The sequence below is a fragment of the Elgaria multicarinata genome, chromosome 5, assembly GCF_023053635.1.
Source record: "Elgaria multicarinata webbii isolate HBS135686 ecotype San Diego chromosome 5, rElgMul1.1.pri, whole genome shotgun sequence".
NCBI lineage: Eukaryota > Metazoa > Chordata > Lepidosauria > Squamata > Anguidae > Elgaria > Elgaria multicarinata.
Genome location: NC_086175.1, coordinates 33,801,674 through 33,823,753, shown reverse-complemented (window position 1 = coordinate 33,823,753; position 22,080 = coordinate 33,801,674). Strand labels below are relative to the sequence as shown.

General features: G+C 41.3%; 1 protein-coding gene across 1 annotated transcript in view; it reads right to left on the bottom strand.

Moving 5' to 3' along the window:
• Positions 1-1,590: 1,590 nt before the first annotated feature.
• The window catches only part of UBAC2 (UBA domain containing 2), an 89,689-nt gene continuing 69,199 nt past the window's right edge, over positions 1,591-22,080 (bottom strand). Inside the window, exons 7-9 of the mRNA XM_063126112.1 lie at positions 16,087-16,332; positions 4,876-4,998; positions 1,591-2,242 (exon numbers count right to left, since the gene is read on the bottom strand). Of these exons, the coding sequence (XP_062982182.1) occupies positions 2,135-2,242; positions 4,876-4,998; positions 16,087-16,332 (477 nt within the window). The 3' untranslated portion in view covers positions 1,591-2,134. The remainder of the gene's footprint in view (positions 2,243-4,875; positions 4,999-16,086; positions 16,333-22,080) is intronic.

The following is a 22,080-nucleotide window of genomic DNA, read 5'->3' as shown; positions in this document are numbered from 1 at the left end:
TGCCAATGATCAGCCATGGGAAACAAAGTAAGCATGGACTGAATTCCTTTCACTAGTCATCGCTAGGGATGTCCATTGACAGGATAGTTGGACCTTTTTGGGCTTGCCAGACTTTTGTTGAATGCCCAATGTGGCTTGCATTTGTGAGCCAAGCCATGTATTTTCCCTGAATTCTGGGGACTTTTTAACATTTTTAAAAAAATTGTGGAACTAGATATTTTCAAAAATTGCAGACAATTTTTTCCCAAAAATTATGCAAATCTTGGCCGAAATCTGTGCAGATTACAGCTGCAATTTGTACAAATTATGGCTGCAGTTAAAAAAATACAAAAAATCCGCCAGCTGGCCCAACTCGCTGCGGACAGAGTCAGGCCAGTTGGCGAAAGATGGAATGGAGTCTGGTGTGTGTGTGCTGGGCTGATGAAATGTCGTCAAGCTTCACTCTACCCCCAAATGGATTCTTCTGATATCCCTAGTCATACCTTCCAGCTAGAATGCATAAGCTATAAATACGCTTTAGCCTCAACAATGCCTGCTTGCTTGTTTAAAAAACAGACTAAGAAGACATACCGTATTTCTTCGATTCTAAGACGCACTTTTCCCCCAATATAAACATCTCTAAAAACGGGCTGCGTCTTAGAATCGATGGAGTCTTAGAATCGCCTGCAAAGTGCACTGTTATCTCTCCACCCTGCTCTCGATGCCCAGGCGGCTCAAGGGCTTGTTGAGCACCTAAGAAGCTCTGCACTCACCATGTAGGCTGGGGAATGTGCTTGGCCTGATTGGGGGCCTCAGCGACAATCCGCGGCTGCCCTGGGCCTATTTGTGCTCCCCAGAGCTAACCGGGCTCACACACACACACCAACAGAGCTCCGAGCACTAAGCGGGCCCCGCCCGCCGCACCACGAGCACAGCCGGCCCGGTTGGGCCTAGTGGGCATGGCTATGCGGCTCCGTTCAGGTCGGGCCTGGCGTGCGCCTCGCCTTGTGCATGGGGCCGGGGCGGACGGGCGGGCGCTGCAGGGCTCGTGGAGGGTTGTGTGAGGCAGGCGGGCGCTGCCGGCTTCTTGTGGCTGCTGGTTCTGTGCAGCAGAGGAGGAGCAGCAGCGCCGGCCGGGAAGACGGTGGCGACGCCCGGGAGTTGCTGGGCCGGGGAGCGGGCAGGACGCGCCCCGGGACTTGCAGCTGCGCCTCACGAATGACCCCCTCCCGCTCCCTGCAAGAAGTGGTGGCAGCTGGTAAAGCCTCCGGGCCCTTGCACGTGCTCCCCGGTTGGCTCCCACCCACATCTCTTCCCTTACCTGCCTGCAATCCGCTCCCCATGCATAACAGAATATTTCCCCCCCATATAAACATCTCTAAAATGGGGTGCGCCTTAGAATCGATGGCGTCTTAGAATCGAAGAAATACGGTACTTCTAGAGCACTAGCCTTCAGTCTTTCAGATGTTTCACCCTCTATTGCTATATGGAACCCACGTTCCTTTTTTAAAAAAATAAAAACATAACTACAACTATAAATCTTCCCGCTTATCCAGCTCTCTTCTGTTTTCCCTTTTTCAGAAACATTCACAGAATCTTCTGAATACAACATCGCAGTCCTCTCTCCCTTTATTGAAATCATACAAGCAAGGAATTCTGCATATTTCTTAAAGCTTTGACGTAAGAGGTAAATTAAATGCAATATTCAAAAACATTTAAAATTAGAAAAAGGAACGTGATACAAGAGGAAAAAGCCTGTACTCTTGGCAAAAGGTGCAGTTTTACAAGCTTTCCTGTTTCCTCCTGTTTCCCTGTTATAAGGAATGGCAATACATTTTATGCTGATTTTTTTTAAAAAAACACCCACACCACCCACACCCACGTACACCCAATTGTCCAAAATAAATATGGAAGCCATAGCATATTTTTACAATTGAAAGTACTTTTCAAGTGCAACCTGGCCAGTACGTATCTCCTTCAAAGGTCAGACATTTCCAGTGCCATCCATCATTTCTGCTCTGATATGTCACATGTGAAGGAACAGTTTCCTCTTCTTGATTTAGACATTCAGAAGTCTACCGGGCAAATGGTTAAGGTCCTCCTTTGGGCAGCACACCAAAATATGTTAATTCAAGTTCTTCATTGCAGGTACTCATCAGTGTTGGAGCAGGAAGTTAGTGGCTACATTAAGGTCATTATTTGAAGCCCTCAGAGCTTCCAAAGCATCTACCCGGGAAAATCCCATTTCCATGAGTCGTGCAACCTAGCAGAGAAATAAGAAGTGGGAGAGAAAAAGGTCTTTAGAGAAGTCAACGTAACAGCATGCTTTAAAGAACTATTTGAAAATAGCTAAATATACTACAAGGCAGAACTTTGGTAAAATTGGCACCCTTGTTGCAACATAGTTATGTGAAGGCCAGTTCAATGATTTAACTGCCTGAGGTGGTACAGGACTCTCATAGAACTGCACTACGTCCACTTCATGTGGGGATTTCCTTTGTAGAAAGCACTACAGCATGAACGAACTTCGACCTTGTATTTGTGGTATCCAGGTGCTATAGGAACTTCAGTAACGTCCCTTCTTGCACCACTTGAGTAATATGGGAAACCCTGCATGATGTGAGAGTTCTCACATGGTCCAGGCCCATGTTTCAGTTTCTGGAGGGCTGATGTATGAGAGGGGAAGAACTGCCGCTTGGGTGTTTCTACTGCAATCTGGGTCGTCTCAGTTGTTTCCTGGTGCATGGAAAGGAGTGACACTGCAGCGTTACTGTAAGAACCCAGCCTTAGTTTTCAAGCCTTTTCTCTGGTGTGGTAAGTTTTGAAAAAGTGAGATTTTTCACGCAAATATGTTTTTAAACAAACAATTCCCCGGGTGATAGTCTCTATGAGAAACTTGTATGTCACTTCAAACACGGAACATCTTAATTTGCTTTCAGAGCACAACCGTAGGAAAATATTGAAATTTGAGGAAGACAACCTTTAAAATAAGATTTTAGCTCAGTACATGAGATTTACTTCCTCATCATGAGATAGTGGAGTTGCCAGTGACTAAGTTCCCAGTTGTAGGCAAATTTCCTTATATCCAGTTGCATACTATAAAGATCAAAATGTCTGAACACTTTATTTTTGAAACGGAATATAAAACCGACTGTCCCTGAATGTCTCTGTATAACTACCCTTATGTGCAGAAAGAAGGTAGTATAGGATACAGGAAAATGATATATGGACCTAAATAAATATGGTCTGCTATAAAGTTAGAGCTTTTCTCCTAAAGATCTGCATTTTTTGTTACATGACATTGTGGGGAGCATTTTGTTCAGCGCTTAACTAAACTGCTTCTGAAAGCCTTCATTCTCACACATAGTTCCAGCTCCAACGCTCATAAAGAAGGAAAATATTATTATCATTTGTTATTGGACCAGATTTTATTTCCTCTGTCTTTCTCTGTTTGTGCTGAATTATTCTATGAACACTGAAGGTATTGCTAAGAACTGGATGATTCTTTTGTTTTGCAACTGTTTAAAATGTAAAATAAATTTCTAAATGAATCAGCTTTTCCAAAATGATAGCATCTGTGCTTTTAAAGAACAGAGAATGGTCAGTATTTGTCAGTGTCCTGATTTTAATTCCCCTCCATCTATTATAGTAATGAATCAGAGGCACAGGAGAGACAGGGAACACCCCCCATGTCAGTTCACCTAGGACCAACTGCCATTGGGCTCCTTCCCTAGCAGAATGGCCTCCTTCAATGATCGCTCAACCCAGCTACGTCAGATGAAGAGTCAAATCAGTAAAGCACCCTCCAATGACTCCGCTACGGACAAGTGGCAGTTGACTCCCTCTCCTCCCAAAACTATCGCCTTCAGTTCAAATAGAAACCTTTATTATATTAACCTTATGAAAGAGTTGGTACCCAAGTTTGCTTATTCTTCTCTTCCCTCCCCCTCCCTTTCCTCATCTGTATTATGTCTCTTAGACAGTAAGCCTAATTAAACTTATTTTAAAGTAAACTATCTTATGTGCCTTGGAAGAAAGGCAGTAAATAAATGTAGTAAAAGAAATAAAAGAAATCAGGCAAACTACTTATGTACCCTATTATATTCTTTAAATTAAAATAGATACTTCTTATGCAGTTGCTTTCCACTGATTTGAGTTCTAGCTCCATTAAACATACAATTCACAACACATTTAACCACAAATATTAATACAAGATGGTCATAGTAAGTATTTAAATCCTCAGCATTTGCCACCTGAGGTGATTGCCTGACTGTCTAATTGGATCAGCCCTGCCAGGCAGGAAGCACAGGCAGCTTTGGAACTGCCCCATACTAATGGCAGCAGCAGAGGGGGGTTTCATTGTTCCTTCTGTTTCCAGGGCAGTGGAATTGTATCCTGAGACTGTATGCCTGCACATCCAATGGAGAGGTGTGTGGTATGCTAGGGGTTAAAAGATGGCTTCTCTGTGAAAAGGGTGGCTGCAAGTGGCTACATGCCAGATTTGCATTCCTTAATGAATGGACTGTGAACAATGAAGCTTTGAATGTAACCTATGATTATGCACCTTAACTTTCCATTGATGATGTAACCTAACTTGCTAATCCAGAACTGACCAATAGAAGGGTTAGAAAGAGACTAACACCGTCTTGTAGTCAGGGCCTGTAAATAGACTGAGATTCCTTTGTTCGAGGTGCCTCCATCTTGCATATCGTGACAGAGCACCCCTATACTGCAGTATCGGAAATTAAATTAAGAGCATTCTCCAGCCTCGTGTGTTTGATTGGCTATTAACGCACCGGGGTAGCGAGCCTTTAACCCCTTGTTGAGGGACTACGCTAAGGAGAATTAAAATAACGAACCACATAACCAGGCCAATCATGATATGTACATGCCTACCTGTTCTTCAGAAACTTCAGCTGGAGGAAGTACCTCATGTTCAGCCTGGTGATTATCCTGATAGTTTGCATTACGTCGATGACGTAAAGGAGGAAAGAGACGATTCCAGTTAATCATTCCACCCTGTAAACAAATTTCTCAACATTACTCTGATTTCAACACAAAATCAGTTAGATAATACAAATCTCTGCCTAGCAAAATCAAGTTTAAGACAAAGCATAAAACTTGAATGATTCATATAATGAATATAACCCAATAAAGAAGTTTTGCATGACTCAGCCTCAGAAAAAAACTTGTATTCTGTAAACATAGCTTCACATTCCTAACTGCCATTGGAAATCCACACCTCCCAATCCAAGGTTGTTTCAAGTTTGTCCCACAGCCTAATAATCCTTTCCAGATTTGGTTTGGTTTGTTCAGGTACTTGAGGGCTAGCCTGCAGAATTAGGTAACATTTTATTTCAGTAGTTTTAAACTATTAGAATTAATGAAGATATATTGTTAGCTATATATAACACATTTCAGCTCTCCCACTGATATGGAAGTATCCTTGCCATTTTGAGGCACACTTCATGTTCATCATTTCAAGGCAAAGTTGTACAAATGTCCTTCTTTTAGAATCTTCTAGCAATTGGGGTATCCTAGACTATGTGTGTATAAAATTTAGTTTTCTAGATGATGTGCCAGTATTACAATTTTGATGTGTCTGAACCATCCAACTATCCATCAAGCTCAATAGTCAGTCTCACTTTCTCTCCCACCTCTTCTCCATACAATGCAAAAACAGTTTCTCTAACATTATTTCCAGTTTAAGAAACTAAACTAATTTGGGGCTATTGATTTATCACACCCAATAGCACAGTTATTTGTATATTCAGTACTCAGTATCTCCTCACACACATATTTTTTTGAAGAAGTGTGCATTCACATTCTTTCTAGCCATATGCAAAAGACAATATAGCTTTGCCCCCTGGAGCAAGGAAATCCTAACTGGAATACAGATTGGCATAGACAAAGTATAGAAGCAGACACAGGATACACATATCAGAATACAGTTTGGCATACACAGACCTGAACAGTGCTATAAAAGTCTTGACCCATGCTGGCTGGAGCCCTGAACAGAAGCACTTCTCTTTTGGGGTTGGGGTACACTGTACTCTCCAATTCAAAAAATAATAATACACTACTAACCTGAAATCATGGCGAATTGACAAAAAATAAACCAACAAAAAACACTGTTTGATTTGAGTGCAACTCTACAACTGCAACTTATTCACTGTCAATACAGGATAAGGACTTCATATAAGCTGTCCCCTAGGGCTAGGTCCAGGTGTGAGGGAGCCCCTGGTAAGTCCCATCCAACATCATCAGTGACACACACCAGCACACTGTTGGTTTACCAGTGGAGGGCAGTAGTAACTGTGCTGGGATCTGCAGTGGGCAGCTGTGTTCTTCCTGCTATTGTAATTACCCACAATGTGTTGATGTAATGTCTCTCAAGAGCATTGTGGGCAGCCAGCCATTTCTGTTGGGTGAGTTCAGGGCCTGAGAAACATGTGAGCACCAGTGGGCTTGCTAGACTTCCCAAATACCAGTTGTTCTAAAAGTCACTGCCCTCACATAAAAAACAACTGGCATGAAATACACTAAAGATTAATGTAATAAAGGGCACAAGTTTGAAAACCTCTGTCCTGAACTATATCCTATGATCACACCTCTATTCTCTGACAATTCTTTATTTAATTATTAATATTTCTATACTGTCTTGGTAGTCAAAAGGCCACCAAGGTGGTGTACAATAAATCTAAAATAAAACAGTAAAACCATAAAGACAAAACATGAATACAACTATTAAAAACATTAATTCTGAATGACCTCTCCCAGTGGTTTCATGTCGCACTAGGCAGTCCAGAATAAATTTACCTAATAGGTTGGTTGGTTCCACTGAACACATTGGAGACTTAAGAGAAAATATTGCTTTGTGCAAAAATAAATATTCCCTTAAAATAAATGGTAAAATGATATAATGAACCTCCCAGCAAATGAGTGGCTGACATTCCACAAGAGACCTAAAATTGAGAAATTTGGTCCGACAACTTGAAAATAGCTAAGCATCAGCCTGGTTGGAGAAAATAAATAACACTGTTTCTGAACTACAGTTTTAGCTTCAACTGTTTTTGAAAGGAAAAAAACCTGCTACGCAATAAGTGCATTTAAAAATTAGTCATCCCAAGATCACTGTAGGCTCCAGTCAAAATTCTACCTCTCACAAATGGCAAATTAATTATCATGGCCATTAAATAGGTTAAAATCATACATCTTAGTCTCAAGTAGATGGTTTACTTTAAAGCCACAAAATGCAATGCCTCTAATTTTACTCGGGCAATTCTTTGTTTTTGGAGATGCAAAGGACTCAGCTTGGTTGCTCATGCATCCACTGTTTTCAAGACAAACGTTCACTTCCTAATCCTTTATTCTCCCTAAATGCATCAATATAGACTTAGGACCATATATATTGAAATCCAAAATAATTTTGCATATATCAGAAACTCTACACTGCCATTATTTTCTGCTTTTAAACCCATAAATTTTTAAGATGTGTTTGACTGAATGAGGGGATAGTAAAAAGAAAGAAAGAAAGAAAGAAAGAAAGAAAGAAAGAAAGAAAGAAAGAAAGGCCAGTCATAGCTTATAAAATTTATATCCTGCCTTTTCTCCAAAAAATTGTGCTCAAAGTGGTTAACAATAAAATGCAAGTTCAAAACCAAAATCTGTTAGAATAAGGAATTCCCCCTGAATCTCCCATCCAAGAGGGCTGAAGGCAATTTTGCATTAAAACATGCAATATTGAACACTCTCCTAATACTGTGAAATACTTATTTTTTGCAAGTATTTGGCTTGAAAATTAACAGACACCGTATTAATGACAAAGAAGAACAGGTCTTATTTGTTGCTGCGAGCGAATCATGAAAATATGTATCATTAATACAATGAATACAAGGTCTATCCTTATCAAGGCCGTATGAAAGAAGACTGGGATTAATATTATTGCTCTTTTTCTTACATTGTTACAGTTGTTGTTGTTGTTGTTATCTGTTGACAATAACAATTAATAAAGCTGAAGTAACTTATATCCAGTTGGTTTCAATGATCTCCCTTATTTTATTTTTTAGGAATTCAGGTTCCTCTTCCCACCCCACCAAAATTGTCCTTTTTAAAAGTCAGAAGAGGTCCCTTTATTTCCCCCACGCTTTGCAAAGCTGCTCTTTGTTTCATCAGACCGAGAACATCAAGCAGCTTTAGGTGTACCCTACCGCTTTGTTATGTTAACCCTTCCTGTTTCTTTCAGCATATGCATCATTGGACTACCACTAGTGACAAGATGTGGTTTACATTTGTTAGGAGGTCCTTGATTTTTTGTTATTCTTCTTCTTAAGAACTTAGTTTTAATTATTCTCCATGGGGTGTGTGTGTGTGTGTGTGAGGCAGACTGGATTCCACCCTCTTCCTTTTAGATTTGTCAAAAGATTCCACTCCTTTCCTGTTTCTATAGGAATTTGGTTTCCTTCCTGCTGAGCCTATAAGTCCTGTTTCTCATCAGAGACCCTACTTAAAAGGAACCTATTTTTGTCCACTTAAATTGTTTTTTCCCCTTCCAGGTAGCGATTTTTCTACCCTATGCTGCTCCTAATGGGCTATTAAGAAGATATTAAAAATATATATATTTCTTTTTAAGGTTTTTTATAAAGCAGTTGCAAATACAAAAGGCATCTTTAAAACAGTTGGCTTGTTCTTAAGGCTTACTTAGGATTTTCTAAGTGCCTATGATTAAATCTAACTGTGGGGCATGCCACAGAGAGGACAAAACATGACATCATGCCAGCATCACCAAGATATTATGTTGGCACAGCAAACTGATATGACAAAGAAAACTTTCAGACCAGTACAGTGAAAATCGAAATAATAATGGCTGTGTTAACACAGAGTTGTGCTGAAGATTTGTGATAAGTATTACCAAAGGAGCACTAAAATAATTAGGAATACTTATAATGATGTTGTATTAGCTCCAGGTACCTGTAGGGAAAGCTGAACGAAGGAAGATAGATGCTTTTGAACTGTGGTGTTGGAGGAAAATTCTGAGAGTGCCTTGGACTGCAAGAAGATCAAACCAGTCCATACTCCAGGAAATAAAGCCAGACTGCTCACTTGAGGGAATGGTATTAAAGGCAAAACTGAAGTACTTTGGCCACATAATGAGAAGACAGGACACCCTGGAGAAGAGGCTGATGCTAGGGAAAGTAGAAGGCAAAAGGAAGAGGGGCCCACCAAGGGCAAGGTGAACGGATGATATTCTGGAGGTGACAGACTTGACCTTGGGGGAGCTGGGGGTGGCAACGGCCGACAGAAAGCGCTGGCGTGGGCTGGTCCATGAAGTCACAAAGAGTCGGAAGCGACTGAACGAATAAACAACAACTTATAGGGTGCTATTCCACGTGACATACATCACAATTTGGTGACAGTACAAGCTTATTCTCCCATCATTTGGGAAGCCTAGACTTAAATCACCTCTCTCTCATTTCCATTCACGGAATGGAACTTGGGCGTCAGCAGCATAGAAACCTCTGTTCTAATAGCACCATTCTCTTTGTTTTCTCTCTTCTCTGCTGCTAAGGAGCAGCTGGTTTATTTAGAACTTTAATATCCTGCCTCATTTCAAAAACTCCCATGGCCTTCAGAGATGAGTAAAATTACAAGTCATTAGTAAAGATGAGCCAAACCAGTTCCTATCCCTATCTGCAGCTGTGCATAACAATGAAAGAAGGATGCCCCTCTCATTGAGCAGAGATTACTCTAAAGCAGGGTGGGTGGGGTGTGAACTATTGGGGGGGGGCAGGGCTCAAGCACCCTCCGGGGTGGGTGGGTGGGAATGCCCAACCAGGTAACAGCAGTAAACTCACAGCCTGGCTGGCAGTAGTGCATATCCTGAACGTATTTCTTTTCCTTGGTGCTTTGTTTAGTTATCTACCCTTCAATGCTCCCTCTGGTTAGCTGTAATAAATTTGTTTTAATTCATAAAAAGAGTTTGTTGATTTTTATCTTGGGCTTCAACCTGGATGTTATATTGTATAGGACTACGGATAGTGTGGTAGTGTGTAAACTATCATAATATTATAATTAAAATGTAATATTTTTGTTGAGTACTGGTTATTTTAATATGCGACTTTAAACACTCTAGGATCCATTGATGAACAATGGCTTCCAGAAATAGAAATAGAAATATATACATAAATATAAACAAATAAGCCTAGCCCCTTTCCCTGTGAATAAAAAGTGCTTTATAAATGCAAAGATTATTCTTATTAACACATCAATCGGTGAAACTGCCTTCAAACTGTGAACTTTATTCACCACAATATGTTCAGTTAATAGAAAGGAAATAAGTGGTGCAGTTCTTGAGAAGATTTTATCACTGACACATTCAGCTATGTCTTCTCAGATCACAGAGCTCAGCCTTAAGGTGCTGTTTACTAGTCAGGCATTAAGGGGGGGAAATCAAATAATGTCCACACCTCTGCCCTTCCCATTGAGGGCAGCAACCGTTTGGAAAATATTACAGGAAAGAGGTCTCTGGAAAGGGTCATGAAGTAGCTGGGATGGAAGAAGCCAACACAAAATTATTATTTTTACAGTGATGGTGACTCCCCTGTTGAATGCAACCAAGGTCACTACCGCATGAATATAGTGAGCTCAAACATTAGCTCGACTGTCTTGACATCTCTGATCTCACCCTCCAACATTGACGTAATTGGAACCAGGTCCTGGGTCGGTCCCGATACAGCCTTGGGTACTGGAGACTGCAGGATTGGTGGAGGAGCGGGAATTGCGATCAAAACTGGTGATCACAGTTGGTCCTGTACTGACTCTGCTATCCTTTTAGAGCTTTTCTTCTTCTTAGACTCAGTAGAAGGGGTAACAGACGATTTTGGAGCTCTGGCCCATTTTGTGAGCTTTCTGCCAAGTGTTAACGATTGCCTTGGGGTAGGTGGATCTCTGTCTGTTCAGAGTTTCAGTTTGCCTTGAGATCTGAGGCAGAATACAGTGGGGGGGGGATTCCAACCCTAACACTTGTACAGGCTGCAGAAGAGCAGGTATGCACTCAGCGGGGCTAAGGAAGGGCTGAGTCATAGTGTCCTTAGGTTCTTCTACAGCCTTCAGTGCTTTCTGACAGAGAACGGGTTGTAGCTGATCAGATTGGTTTCTTCGAGCCTGACAATGCGGACAGACTTGTGTCCTTCTCCCAGGCAGAAAAAGCACAAAGAATATCTTTCCTTTAGGAGAAGCTTACTTCCACAGAGGACACACTTGCGAAAAGGACCCCAGAGGGCAATATGCTCATTGGGCAATCGCAAGGTCACGAAAAACAAAACAACAACAACAACAAAAGAGTAAAGGTTGAAGAGCAATAGACAGAATAAAACCTCAACAGAAAACACCCTTTCAAATTAACTGAGCGTAGAGAAGTTCCTTAATGAAGCTCTGTGTGTTGGGACGGTGAGGGAAAATTCCTGCCAAAATTCCTCAGTTATAGACATTTCCCTGAAATAGGGCTCCAGGCAAGTACAGAGCTCATATGTATGATGCAGAGATAACAAAGTAGAACTACCAAACAAGCATCCTAGTTTTAGAGCCTTCGGTAGTTCGCTGTGATGCATTTAATGATCATTTCACAGATAAAATCTCTCGGATAAGAGCCAATTTAGATGCCGTCGTTATAACAGAAGCTGAAGCTGAAGTGTCCAGCAACTCCGTGAGTAGGATTACACTGGATCAGTTTCAGTTGGTGAGTACTGATGATGTGGACAAGCTGCTTGGCCGAGTAAGGAAGACAACTTGTCCTCTCAATCCCTGTCCTTCTTGGCTGGTCGCCCAGGGAGGAGATGCCGTTAGACTACAACTACAACATATTGTTAATGCATCTCTCAGGGAGGGGAGTTTTCCACCATGTTTAAAAGAAGCAGTGGTACGGCCGCTTCTCAAAAAGCCCTCCCTGGATCCCCTGGACCTTAATAATTATAGACCAGTATCAAGTCTTCCATTTTTGGGCAAGGTGATTGAGAGGGCAGTTGCCTTCCAACTCCAAGCAGTCTTGGATGATACAGATTTTCTAGACCCATTTCAAACTGGCTTTAGGGCAGGGTACGGAGTTGAGACAGCTATGGTCGCCTTAGTGGATGATCTCCGCATGAGCATTGACAGGGGGAGTGTGTCCCTGCTGGTACTTTTGGACCTTTCAGCAGCTTTCAATACCATCGACCATGGTATCCTTCTGGAACGCCTGAGGGGTTTGGGAATCCGGGGCACTGTGCTCCAGTGGTTCCGGTCCTACCTCTCAGGTAGATTCCAGATGGTGATGCTTGGGGATAGTTGCTGCTCAAAAAAGGAGCTGTTGTATGGCGTACCACAAGGTGCCATCCTATCCCCAATGCTGTTTAATATCTACATGAAACCGCTGGGAGAGATCATCCGGAGGCATGGGGCGGGGTGCTATCAGTATGCTGATGACACCCAAATATATTTCTCTATGCCTTCAATACCAGCATCAGCTAAGGATAGTGTGTCTCTTCTGAATGAATGCTTGGAGGCAATAATGGGCTGGATGAGGAAAAACAAACTGAAGCTGAATCCAGACAAAACAGAGGTGCTTGCTGTCAAGGGCTCTGACCTAGGTTTGGAGGTGTGTCAGCCAGTTCTGGATGGGGCTACACTCCCCCTGAAAGACTGTGTTCGCAGTTTGGGGCTGCTCCTGGATCCGTCGCTCCAAATGATAGCCCAGATGGATGCGACGGCCAGGAGTGCCTACTATCAGCTTCGGCTGATACGCCAGCTGCACCCCTTCTTAGAATCAGAAGACCTAAAGACAGTAGTGCACGTGCTGGTAACCTCAAGGCTTGACTTCTGCAATGCGCTCTACATAGGGCTACCATTGTACCTAGTTCGGAAACTTCAACTAGTTCAAAATATGGCAGCCAGGTTGGTCACCGGTACACCTAGGGGTGACCACATTACACCAACATTATAATCACTCCACTGGCTGCCAATTAGTTTCCGGGCAAAGTACAAAGTGTTGGTCATCACCTTTAAAGCCCTAAATGGTTTGGGTCAAGGTTACCTGCAGGATCGCCTTCTCCCATATAGTCCGCCCCGCACACTCAGGTCCTCTGGGGTGAACTTACTTCAGTCAGCTAAAACTAGGCTGACATCAGTTTCCCAGAGGACCTTTTCTTCTGTCGCCCCCAGATTGTGGAATGGCCTGCCGGAGGAGATTCGTAAAATTAACACTATGTGTGATTTTAAGGCAGCTTTAAAGACTAGCCTTTTCCGGCAGGCCTATCCAGATCAATGTTAAATCATGATTTTTTAAGGTGTATTGATTCCTGTTCTAATGTTGTTCCCCGCCTCGATCCAAAGGGAGAGGCGGGTAAGAAATAATTTTTTTATTATTTATTATTATTTATTATTATTCTCCTCTAAGGAATTTGGTACAACTGTCTGCATGACACTCACTTCTCTAGTTTTCCATAGAGCCAATTGGATTTTACTCTTAGCGCGCTATTCATGCTATCCCAAATTCATCACAAGTAGCACAATGTCCAGTTCCTATGTCATGGACATGGAATGAAGGAGAAGGTAGTCAGTTTTACAGCAGGAAAGAGACTTTTTCTTTTTTGTTTTAATTAAAAAACAAGGACAGGTGGTCAAGCACTGGATAAGAACACAAATCCTTCAAAGGACTGCTCTCCCCAACACTTTGCCAGAATTTCACAAATATGCCTTCATACCAAGAGGCCTGTGCACAGTTGCTAAGATTCTCAGTTTTCTCATCAATGCTTTCATTGGATCCTGGTTCTTAATGTAAAGAATATTATGCCAGTCAAAACAGTCAGTGGTAAAGAGAACATTGGGCAATGAAGCGAAGTAAAGAAGAAGGGCTCTGGGAAGTGTATTTGTAAGGGGAAGCTTAGAGATGTTTCATCATCCTGAAACCAGTGTTGCAGAAGCTATTGACCTCACACAAACCACTCCACTCCGGAAGCCTCTCTGAGGTTAATGTCCATTGGAGGCAAACATTTCCTTCAAATTTTGGGCTATCCAAGAAGAAATTCGTCCTGTTGACTATTGTTACATCCCTCCCACCCTCTTGTATGTCTGTCTGTCCTATGAGAATCAAACAGCATCCCACCTAAGTAATACCAAGTGCTGATAGATTATTACAGGAGTGAGAGAATTCCCAGAAAACACCTCCCTAACATTCTGCAACAGCGAAATCTCTCTAGAAGGAAAACTACATATCATTAATGCTAATTGTACACAGCAAAAATGCAAATGAATAAGGGGCATTGTAGTGTATAACATAATTAGCGCATTTGGAGTTCATATACCACCAACCTGAACAGATACTCTGGGTGATCATGTTCTTCTCTGTTCTTATCTTTGCATATCTTTATTAGCTAGCCATTCCTGTTTCTCATATTCACAACTAGTCATAGGGCCTGTTCAGACAACCTGCTAAGCCATGGTTAGGCCGCTAATTTTTTGCAGTAAGTGGTTAGTGAGCAAGGCTGGGATCTTATGGATGCATCCTGCATCCACCTCATGAGTGCTTGCCCCCCGCTTGCAGGGTCTGCCCCAACAAGCTTAACTTAAACTTAAAATTGGTTTACAGGGCTGAGGAAAAATGCTCCCCTCAATTTTATCATAGATTTGGCAGTGGAATTGGGAAGGGGGACATTTTGGCAATTTTTCATCAGGTGCTTAATGTTTAGTGCAATATTGGCTGCAGATTTCCCCTTTTTTAAACCTTTAAAATGTTTTAGAGCTATTTTTGCTGCTGCTGCAATTCGCAATGAAAGTACTCTTATGGCTGCTTCCCAGAGACCACCATTCCCCTCCCCCACAATGATCCTTGGAATGATGCTACATTACGGTCTAGATTCATTCCAATCGAAATTTTGAGGGGGGGAGGGCGGAAATTGTGTCCACCTAAAGTCAGTCTCTGAAAGGAGATTTGCTGCCAAGCTACCACACCAAACCGCAAACGCGATTCAAATGTCTGCAAAATTTTGCCCCTTGAAATCACCACCCCTCCTTTTCACACTGCCCCCTGCAATTCTGTGCCAAAGGTTTGCAGAGTCAGCTTTGTAGACCAGCCCTACCTATATGTAGAGTAGGGGTATGCACAGGGCCAGTGCCAGAATATTTTGCACCCTAGGCAAGGCGAGCTACTTGCACACACACCCTAAAAATTCGCCAACTTCAATTCAGCTGTTCATGAAGAGTTTCTGAACTATTATATTTTCCTTTTTTCTTTCTTAAAACAGCTAATTTGTATAAAACGGTGACCCTTAAAGGGCAGTACTGCGCCCCTCTGAGGTCTGCGCCTGTGCCCTACGCGGCTGCCTAGTTGGCCTAAAGATAGTGCCAGCCCTGGGTATGCAACCTCTGGAAGTCCAGGGGCATTTTTTCTTCCCCAGAGATCCCTGTGGGCCACAGTATACTATGCAGTCTGTGGGGCACACCCTGAAATAAAATACAGAGTAAATTCAGCAGAAAATTTGGCAGCACTACAGGACACTATTATGTTTAAATTTAGCTTGTTTACAAGCTAACCAAGTGCCAAACTAGCCAAATTTAGTTAACAATCTGAAGTTGGACTTTTTGGTGCTCCACATCTACTACAAATTCCATTTTGGGGGGTTAATGGGGTTTTTTTAATCCAGGGGCAGCAAGGGGTGTTAGGAGCTGCATGTCGCCCACCCTTGATTTAGGGATATAAAAGGGTGCACAACTTTTTCGGCCCTAAGGGCCACATGTAATGTATTCTTCCGCAAGTGGCTCCCTCCCCTGGCCTCTCCTTAGTGGGAAGAGCACCGGCATATTTTTGCTGCTAAGGATGCTGGGACTTGTGTCTCAATCCAGCCCCTGACAAGAAAATACACTTTGTCGAAGTCTAGAAATGTGTGAAGACACCACCATTCCTGTCTTTGCCTCTCTCAAGGTAAATTTCTGGATGATTTGCAAGCATCCCTAGATCTGTGTAAAACAAAATTATAGATTTCTTAAAGGAAACAAAAATATGATTAACTTAAAAAGTTGTCATATTTCCATCCTACAAATAAGCTGTATCTCTCAGAAAAAAAGAGTTTTCTTCACCTGCTGCTGTCTTTGTCGCCTCAACTGGGCATACTGAGACATCAAGATTTGCCGATCTAGTAGTTCCATTCTTTGTTGCCTCTGTATGTCCACAGTTGCTCCCATTCCAACTCTGATCTCACTGGATGGCTCCGCGGATGAGAAAATTGGTTCTAGAGTCCAAGCAAATATTCTTGCTACACCACCGGGTACGCAAAGTACACGGTGCACTTTTAACACACTACTGCTGTAGCACATTCCAGAAATCTGAAAGTAAAAACCAATTAAAAATGCTTAATATGCAGCTATAAGAATGACATATTGAAAGACAATATTTAGATAACATTTTTAGTATCTTCTAGCAAAGTATAATCTCACAATTTCATTTGGGTTTCAAAAGATTATTACTTTTAATGCCAAATAAAAAAAATTAAAAATCGCAAACATTCTTTTTGTTCCACATATTATTCTAGATTTAATGGATCATCAGTATGTCATCAAGAATGTGGTTATTGTGGCAAGTAATAAAAGGAAGTAGCATTTTAGTTTGAATGGAAAAACTTTAGAAATGTTCCTATTATTTCATTTTTTTCCTGTTCCTGTGAACATATGTAATCTTCAAGGTGCATATAAAGCATTATCAGTTGCTGATTAACATGTCTGTCATAGAAAATTGCAAGTCCTAGGTTAGAATCAGGGGGTCACCTGCCATAGAAACTGGTGCTAGCAGTATAGAATTAGATTCGTTATTATTATTATTATTATTATTATTATTATTATTATTATTATTATTAATTTATATAGCACCATCAATGTACATGGTGCTGTACAGATTACACAGTAAATAGCAGGACCCTGCCGCATAGGCTTACAATCTAATAAAGTTGTAGCAAACAATAAGGAGGGAAAGAGAATGCAAACAGGCACAGGGAAGTGTAAACAGGCACCGGGTAGGGTGAAGCTGACAGTATAGAGTCAGAACAAACTCAATATTTAAAAGCTATAGGGAAAAGAAAAGTTTTTAGCTAACAGCCGAAGATGTATGGGCGGTAGTATAACGTCTTCACATAGCTACAAGAAAATGAAAAATAGATTTGAATGTTTGTTGTGAAAGTTCCTAGTTACCAAATTTTGTCATATCAATATTTACACTTGATGAGATTTAGTATGTGGTGGGGAAGCCAATGTATGCTAATGTCACTGAGCCAGTGCAAAATTATTTAACAGTTTATGAAAAACCCAGAACACTTCTAAATTACAGAAGGCATGTAATAGGCATCTCCCTAGTTCTCACAGATGTGGTACACCTAGGTTGTATTCAACCTTTGTCTAACTCAGGTCCCATTCATTTCAATGGAATGTCTCTAAGTAGGCCTAACGTGACATAAGCTTCTCTGTGTCTAGGCTGTACCACTTCAGATTGCTTCTCTATGATTTATTTATTTTAAAACTCCTCACATATTCATCATCATCTGTTATTAAATTTATATCCTGTCCTTCCTCGGAATTCAGGTCAATGTACATGATTCTCAACTCATCCTCATTCCATCTTCACAACAATCCTGTGAAGTATGTTATCCTGAGAGTTGTTGACTGGCCAAAGGTCACCCAGTGGGTTTAATGGCTGACTACGGATTTGGATCTGGGTGTCTGCAGTCCTATTCCAACATGCTAACCATTACACCACACTGGGTCTTGCTACATTGAAAACTAGATGTCAGAGGGGGAAGCTAAGCTAGAACCCCTCTCCTGGACATCTGACTTTCTTGAATGGGGGTGGCAGGGGCGGGGAGTGTGTACAGAACAGTATTCAATAATGTGAGCCTCTGTCTGAAGACGTGCAGCCCAGGCACAGGTTTGCCAGTAAGAACTAGGCCTTTTTTCCACCTTATTCAAAACTCCTACACCTTAACACCTGTGATGCATTTGACCGATGGCAAAACAACACTATAAAAATAGTTTGTTATTTGGCTAAGAACCTAAGGCCCCAGTCCTATCCACATTTACCTCATTGTGCTTACTTCTGAGTATATATAGGATTGCACTGTTAAGCAGTTTTCTTGTGTCTATCTAGTATTGCCCTCCTAGCAATTGCAAGGGAAGACTTTATTGGTTTTAGGGATTTTTAAGTTATGGGCCATTTTTAGTTAATGCATATTAACTAATATTGCTATTCCTACTCAATTGCTTAATATTGCTATTCCTACTCAATCCTTTTCTTTTATTCCTTTGACTCTGTCCATGAGCGTTACATGGAAACAGCAATTTTCACAGATCAGTTGTGTGCTGGAGAAATGAACATCTGTTTGACTTGTTTCATGATTTTCATATATCAATTCTTTATTTTTAGCATTATGTTCAAGTATAATAGTTTTTTTATTCTGTTCATCATAGCAATTTATGAATGTATGCATAACACGAATTTATAAATGTTATGAAACATGTCCCTGTAAACACATGACCTGCAACAAGAGATAAACTGCCCAACTGAAGTAAGTGCACTGAGGAATTGGAGGGAACTTAATTATCTATCCCATGCCAAACTTTGCTTGCCACATTCACAAGAAAAACATTTGCAAATAACTTAAATCACCTCTCTTATCTGGATGGATGGATGCATGCTCTCTCTCTCTTTCTCTCTCTCCCTCTCCCTCTTTCTGATGGGTTAATTAAGCCATGATAGCTTAATTAACTCATCATGGATTATGGTGTCATCTCCTGGGAGGTTTTTTTATTACCCACAATGGCTTATTTGGCCAAAATAATCCACTCTGATAACCCACAGTCTGCACAGTGCGTTGTTTAACCCATCATGGGTTATTGTGTCATGTGGTGTTCACAGTGGGTTATTTTGGCTGGTTACAGAGCTGTATGGCAAGAGTATTCAAAACATCAGCCACTCTGCTATTCGCTGATTTACTGATTAGTAACATGTTAAAGGGATCAAGCCAGCAGTGTAGAGGAGGCAGGATATGAGTTTGGTCCCAATCCTGAAATCCCCCAAGGAGTTCTAGGCTTCTCCCCTTTTGGGGGACACTTGGGATTTTCGCTCCTCTGGAATAAATGCACAGGGGTTTGCTGGTGGATCGGGCGCCTCCCAACAAAGAGAGGCTGTATGTGGAATTTGGTCCCGATACTGCAACATCCCAAGGTTTTCTAACCACTTCCTCCTTTTAGGGGTTAGCTTCTCTGGAGTAAATGCACACGGGTTTGATGGTGGATCGGGTGCCTCCTGGCTAGGAGAGGCTGCGTGTATCGTTTTGTCCTGATCATGAAACCTCCAGTGCTTCAAAAGTGAAAGAGCACCACTGCTCAGGCAGGAGGACTGCAGCAGGACAGTTGGAGGTGTGGGGGGAGGGAGTCAAATTACACACAGTAGCTTATTTGTCTGATCGTGTGGGGGATAACAGCAGCTTAATAGTGACATCTGAACATAGCCTTTTTGTCTAAAAAACGGAGCCAATTTGCTTTACATTTTTTCCTTCTGGTAGACCAGAAATAGTCAACTTTTTCAATCTAAGTAATAATTGTTTAATAATGACAAAATATCAAATGAAAGTGTTACATCAACAAATGGGTTCATATTGCCCCCTAAATTAATAAAAAGTGTGGCCTCAAGAATACATTTCTGGTTGAAAAAGTTATAAGAGACGACAAAATTTCAAGCCAGGGTGATGGTGTATGCTTTAGCCTCAAGCTGTTCAGGAATTGGCCTCTCTGTGGCCATATCACCATTGCCCATGTGCGGCAGGACCTCATAGGTCTTTTCTGCATGGCTCTGCAACGAAGTACCCCCTCTAGGGAAGAACAGCAGATGTTTCTCTCATGGAAACAGGTAGGACTGTTATTCTCTCCAAGCCAGGATAAAGGGGCTAGACTGTTCCTCTAAATAAGTGCTTTATTTGTAGTGTTCCAGAACAGAAAAATCTGCTTCTCCTGGAACAAAGACTTTAAATAGAGATGATCAGCCTATTTCTTCCATACATTTGATCAAAGTATTAGGTACAACCAGCACAACAGCAACTTTCCCTTTCCTTTATTTAGAAGAGATGTGGCTGACTCTGATCTTATAGACATGTATGACACACCTTGTGTTTGAAATAGTGTTCATTTGCCCCTTGGTGTCTAATGTGGTACGATGGAGGCAAAACATATTTATTCTTAACAATGATCTGAGAACAAGGCAAAATAATATCAGCGAGCCAATGTTATCCAAAGTCAACCAGTTAGCTATCCCTGCAGACAATTAACATCTACATACGCTGATACAGTCTAATGTCAGTACTGATTTATTTGTACTGGTCTAAATGCCTAAGACCATAGCATGAGACTGTGTATTACATATTTCCATTCAGTCTTTTAAGCATGTATGCATACATAAAGGCCACTTGTTTTGGTAAGTTCTTTAACATTCAAAACTTCCTCTTCTGCTAGTTCAAAGCATGTTATCACTTGAAAAGTTAAACACATGCAAATTCAAGTTGTTTTTCTTTCTATAAAAATCTTTTTTTCTCACTTAAAAATAACAGGGAACTTTAGAGACTCTTCTACAATCTAATTATGTTATAAACAAGTCATGTTATGAGTATTATCCTGGAATCCTTATGCACAAATCACGTCACTAAAAACAGTGTATTAAGAGAAAAAGAGGTTGCAAGGGATATAGATTCACTAAAAAAATCCCCCCCTAAAACCCCTAAGAGAGCAATCCTATGGCCCTTAGACAGTGTCTTAGACAGCCCATTTAGGGATATTTTGAATTCTGGATCCAAGGTCTGAGGCAGCACTCTGGTCTTGGAACCAGGAAACTGCCCTCCCTGCTCACAGCCAGCATGGAGAGAACTGTGTCAGCTGCTTCTACAAGTTCGCAAACATGAACATGTAGAGGAATGTAAGGGTGTAGATGGGTGGGCAGGGAGGGGTGAAGACTGGGGACGTGGAGATCTGAGCTATCCTTAGCCATCTTCCCTCCCTAAAGCCTCTGTTAGACCAGTGAAAACACCCATCTAGCTAAAATGCAGGGCGAGAGGCAAGACATGCCTCCTGCTCTGCATTGGATACTTATAAGCATCTGAATTCGGAGCTTACGAAAACCCAGGGTGGATCGAAAAGAATTGGGCCCTTAATCTTTAATAAGTCACCAAGCTAAATATTTATTGAGACTTGTTCATATGTTGTATGCTCTCCAGAGTTTACTAATTTGGAGTGAAGAAATCTGGAGTGAAGAAATCAATGTTCTTATATATGAGGCAGAGAATGGTTGGTAACACACATGAAATTTGGCATACTGAACATCTCTATTCTTTCTCTTGTTCACTTGATTAGAACTAAGTCAAGATATTGCTGTCTAGTGGTCTGCACCCGTCCCCCACTCTCCAACAAAAACCACACACAAAAAAGGAACTGGCTGTGGCTTTGCTTTCACTTCCGACAAACCAAACAGACGCTCATTGTTAACATGCTACAGGGCAAAGATGTCCATTTGTACACTTTTTACTAAAAATAATTGTAATTCGAATTATCCACATTCTACTGTTGCTGTTGCAAAAACAGTTACCATGCATGTGAAACAAGAATGCCCATCACCTCAGTCAACCTTCCTCTCTTTGCCTTCTGTGAGCAAATATCGGAGCTAAAAGGCAATTTTAGAACTTTAAATTTTTGGCACATTCATCATCACTCTCAGGAGCTTTCCAGTTTAGGACAATACTTAAGCAACACTATATTTTTCCCTCCAACCCTCAATTTTTCTTTAGTTAAATAATACTTTTAATCAATCTTTACCTATAACACTGAAAGTATGTGTGTGGGATATATGTTAAGAAATGTTTATCCACTTCCAGATGAGTTAGAAACTTGAAATTTGGCACGCTGATAGGTCTGGCTGTACAATGTATCAGAAAAATATAAAAACATGAAATTTGGGATTTTAAGTATTTTTAAAGGTTTTTTTTTTAAAAAGGCTTATGTCTACAACTCACCTTGGGCGGAACTCCCAGCATGCCTTGGGTGAGA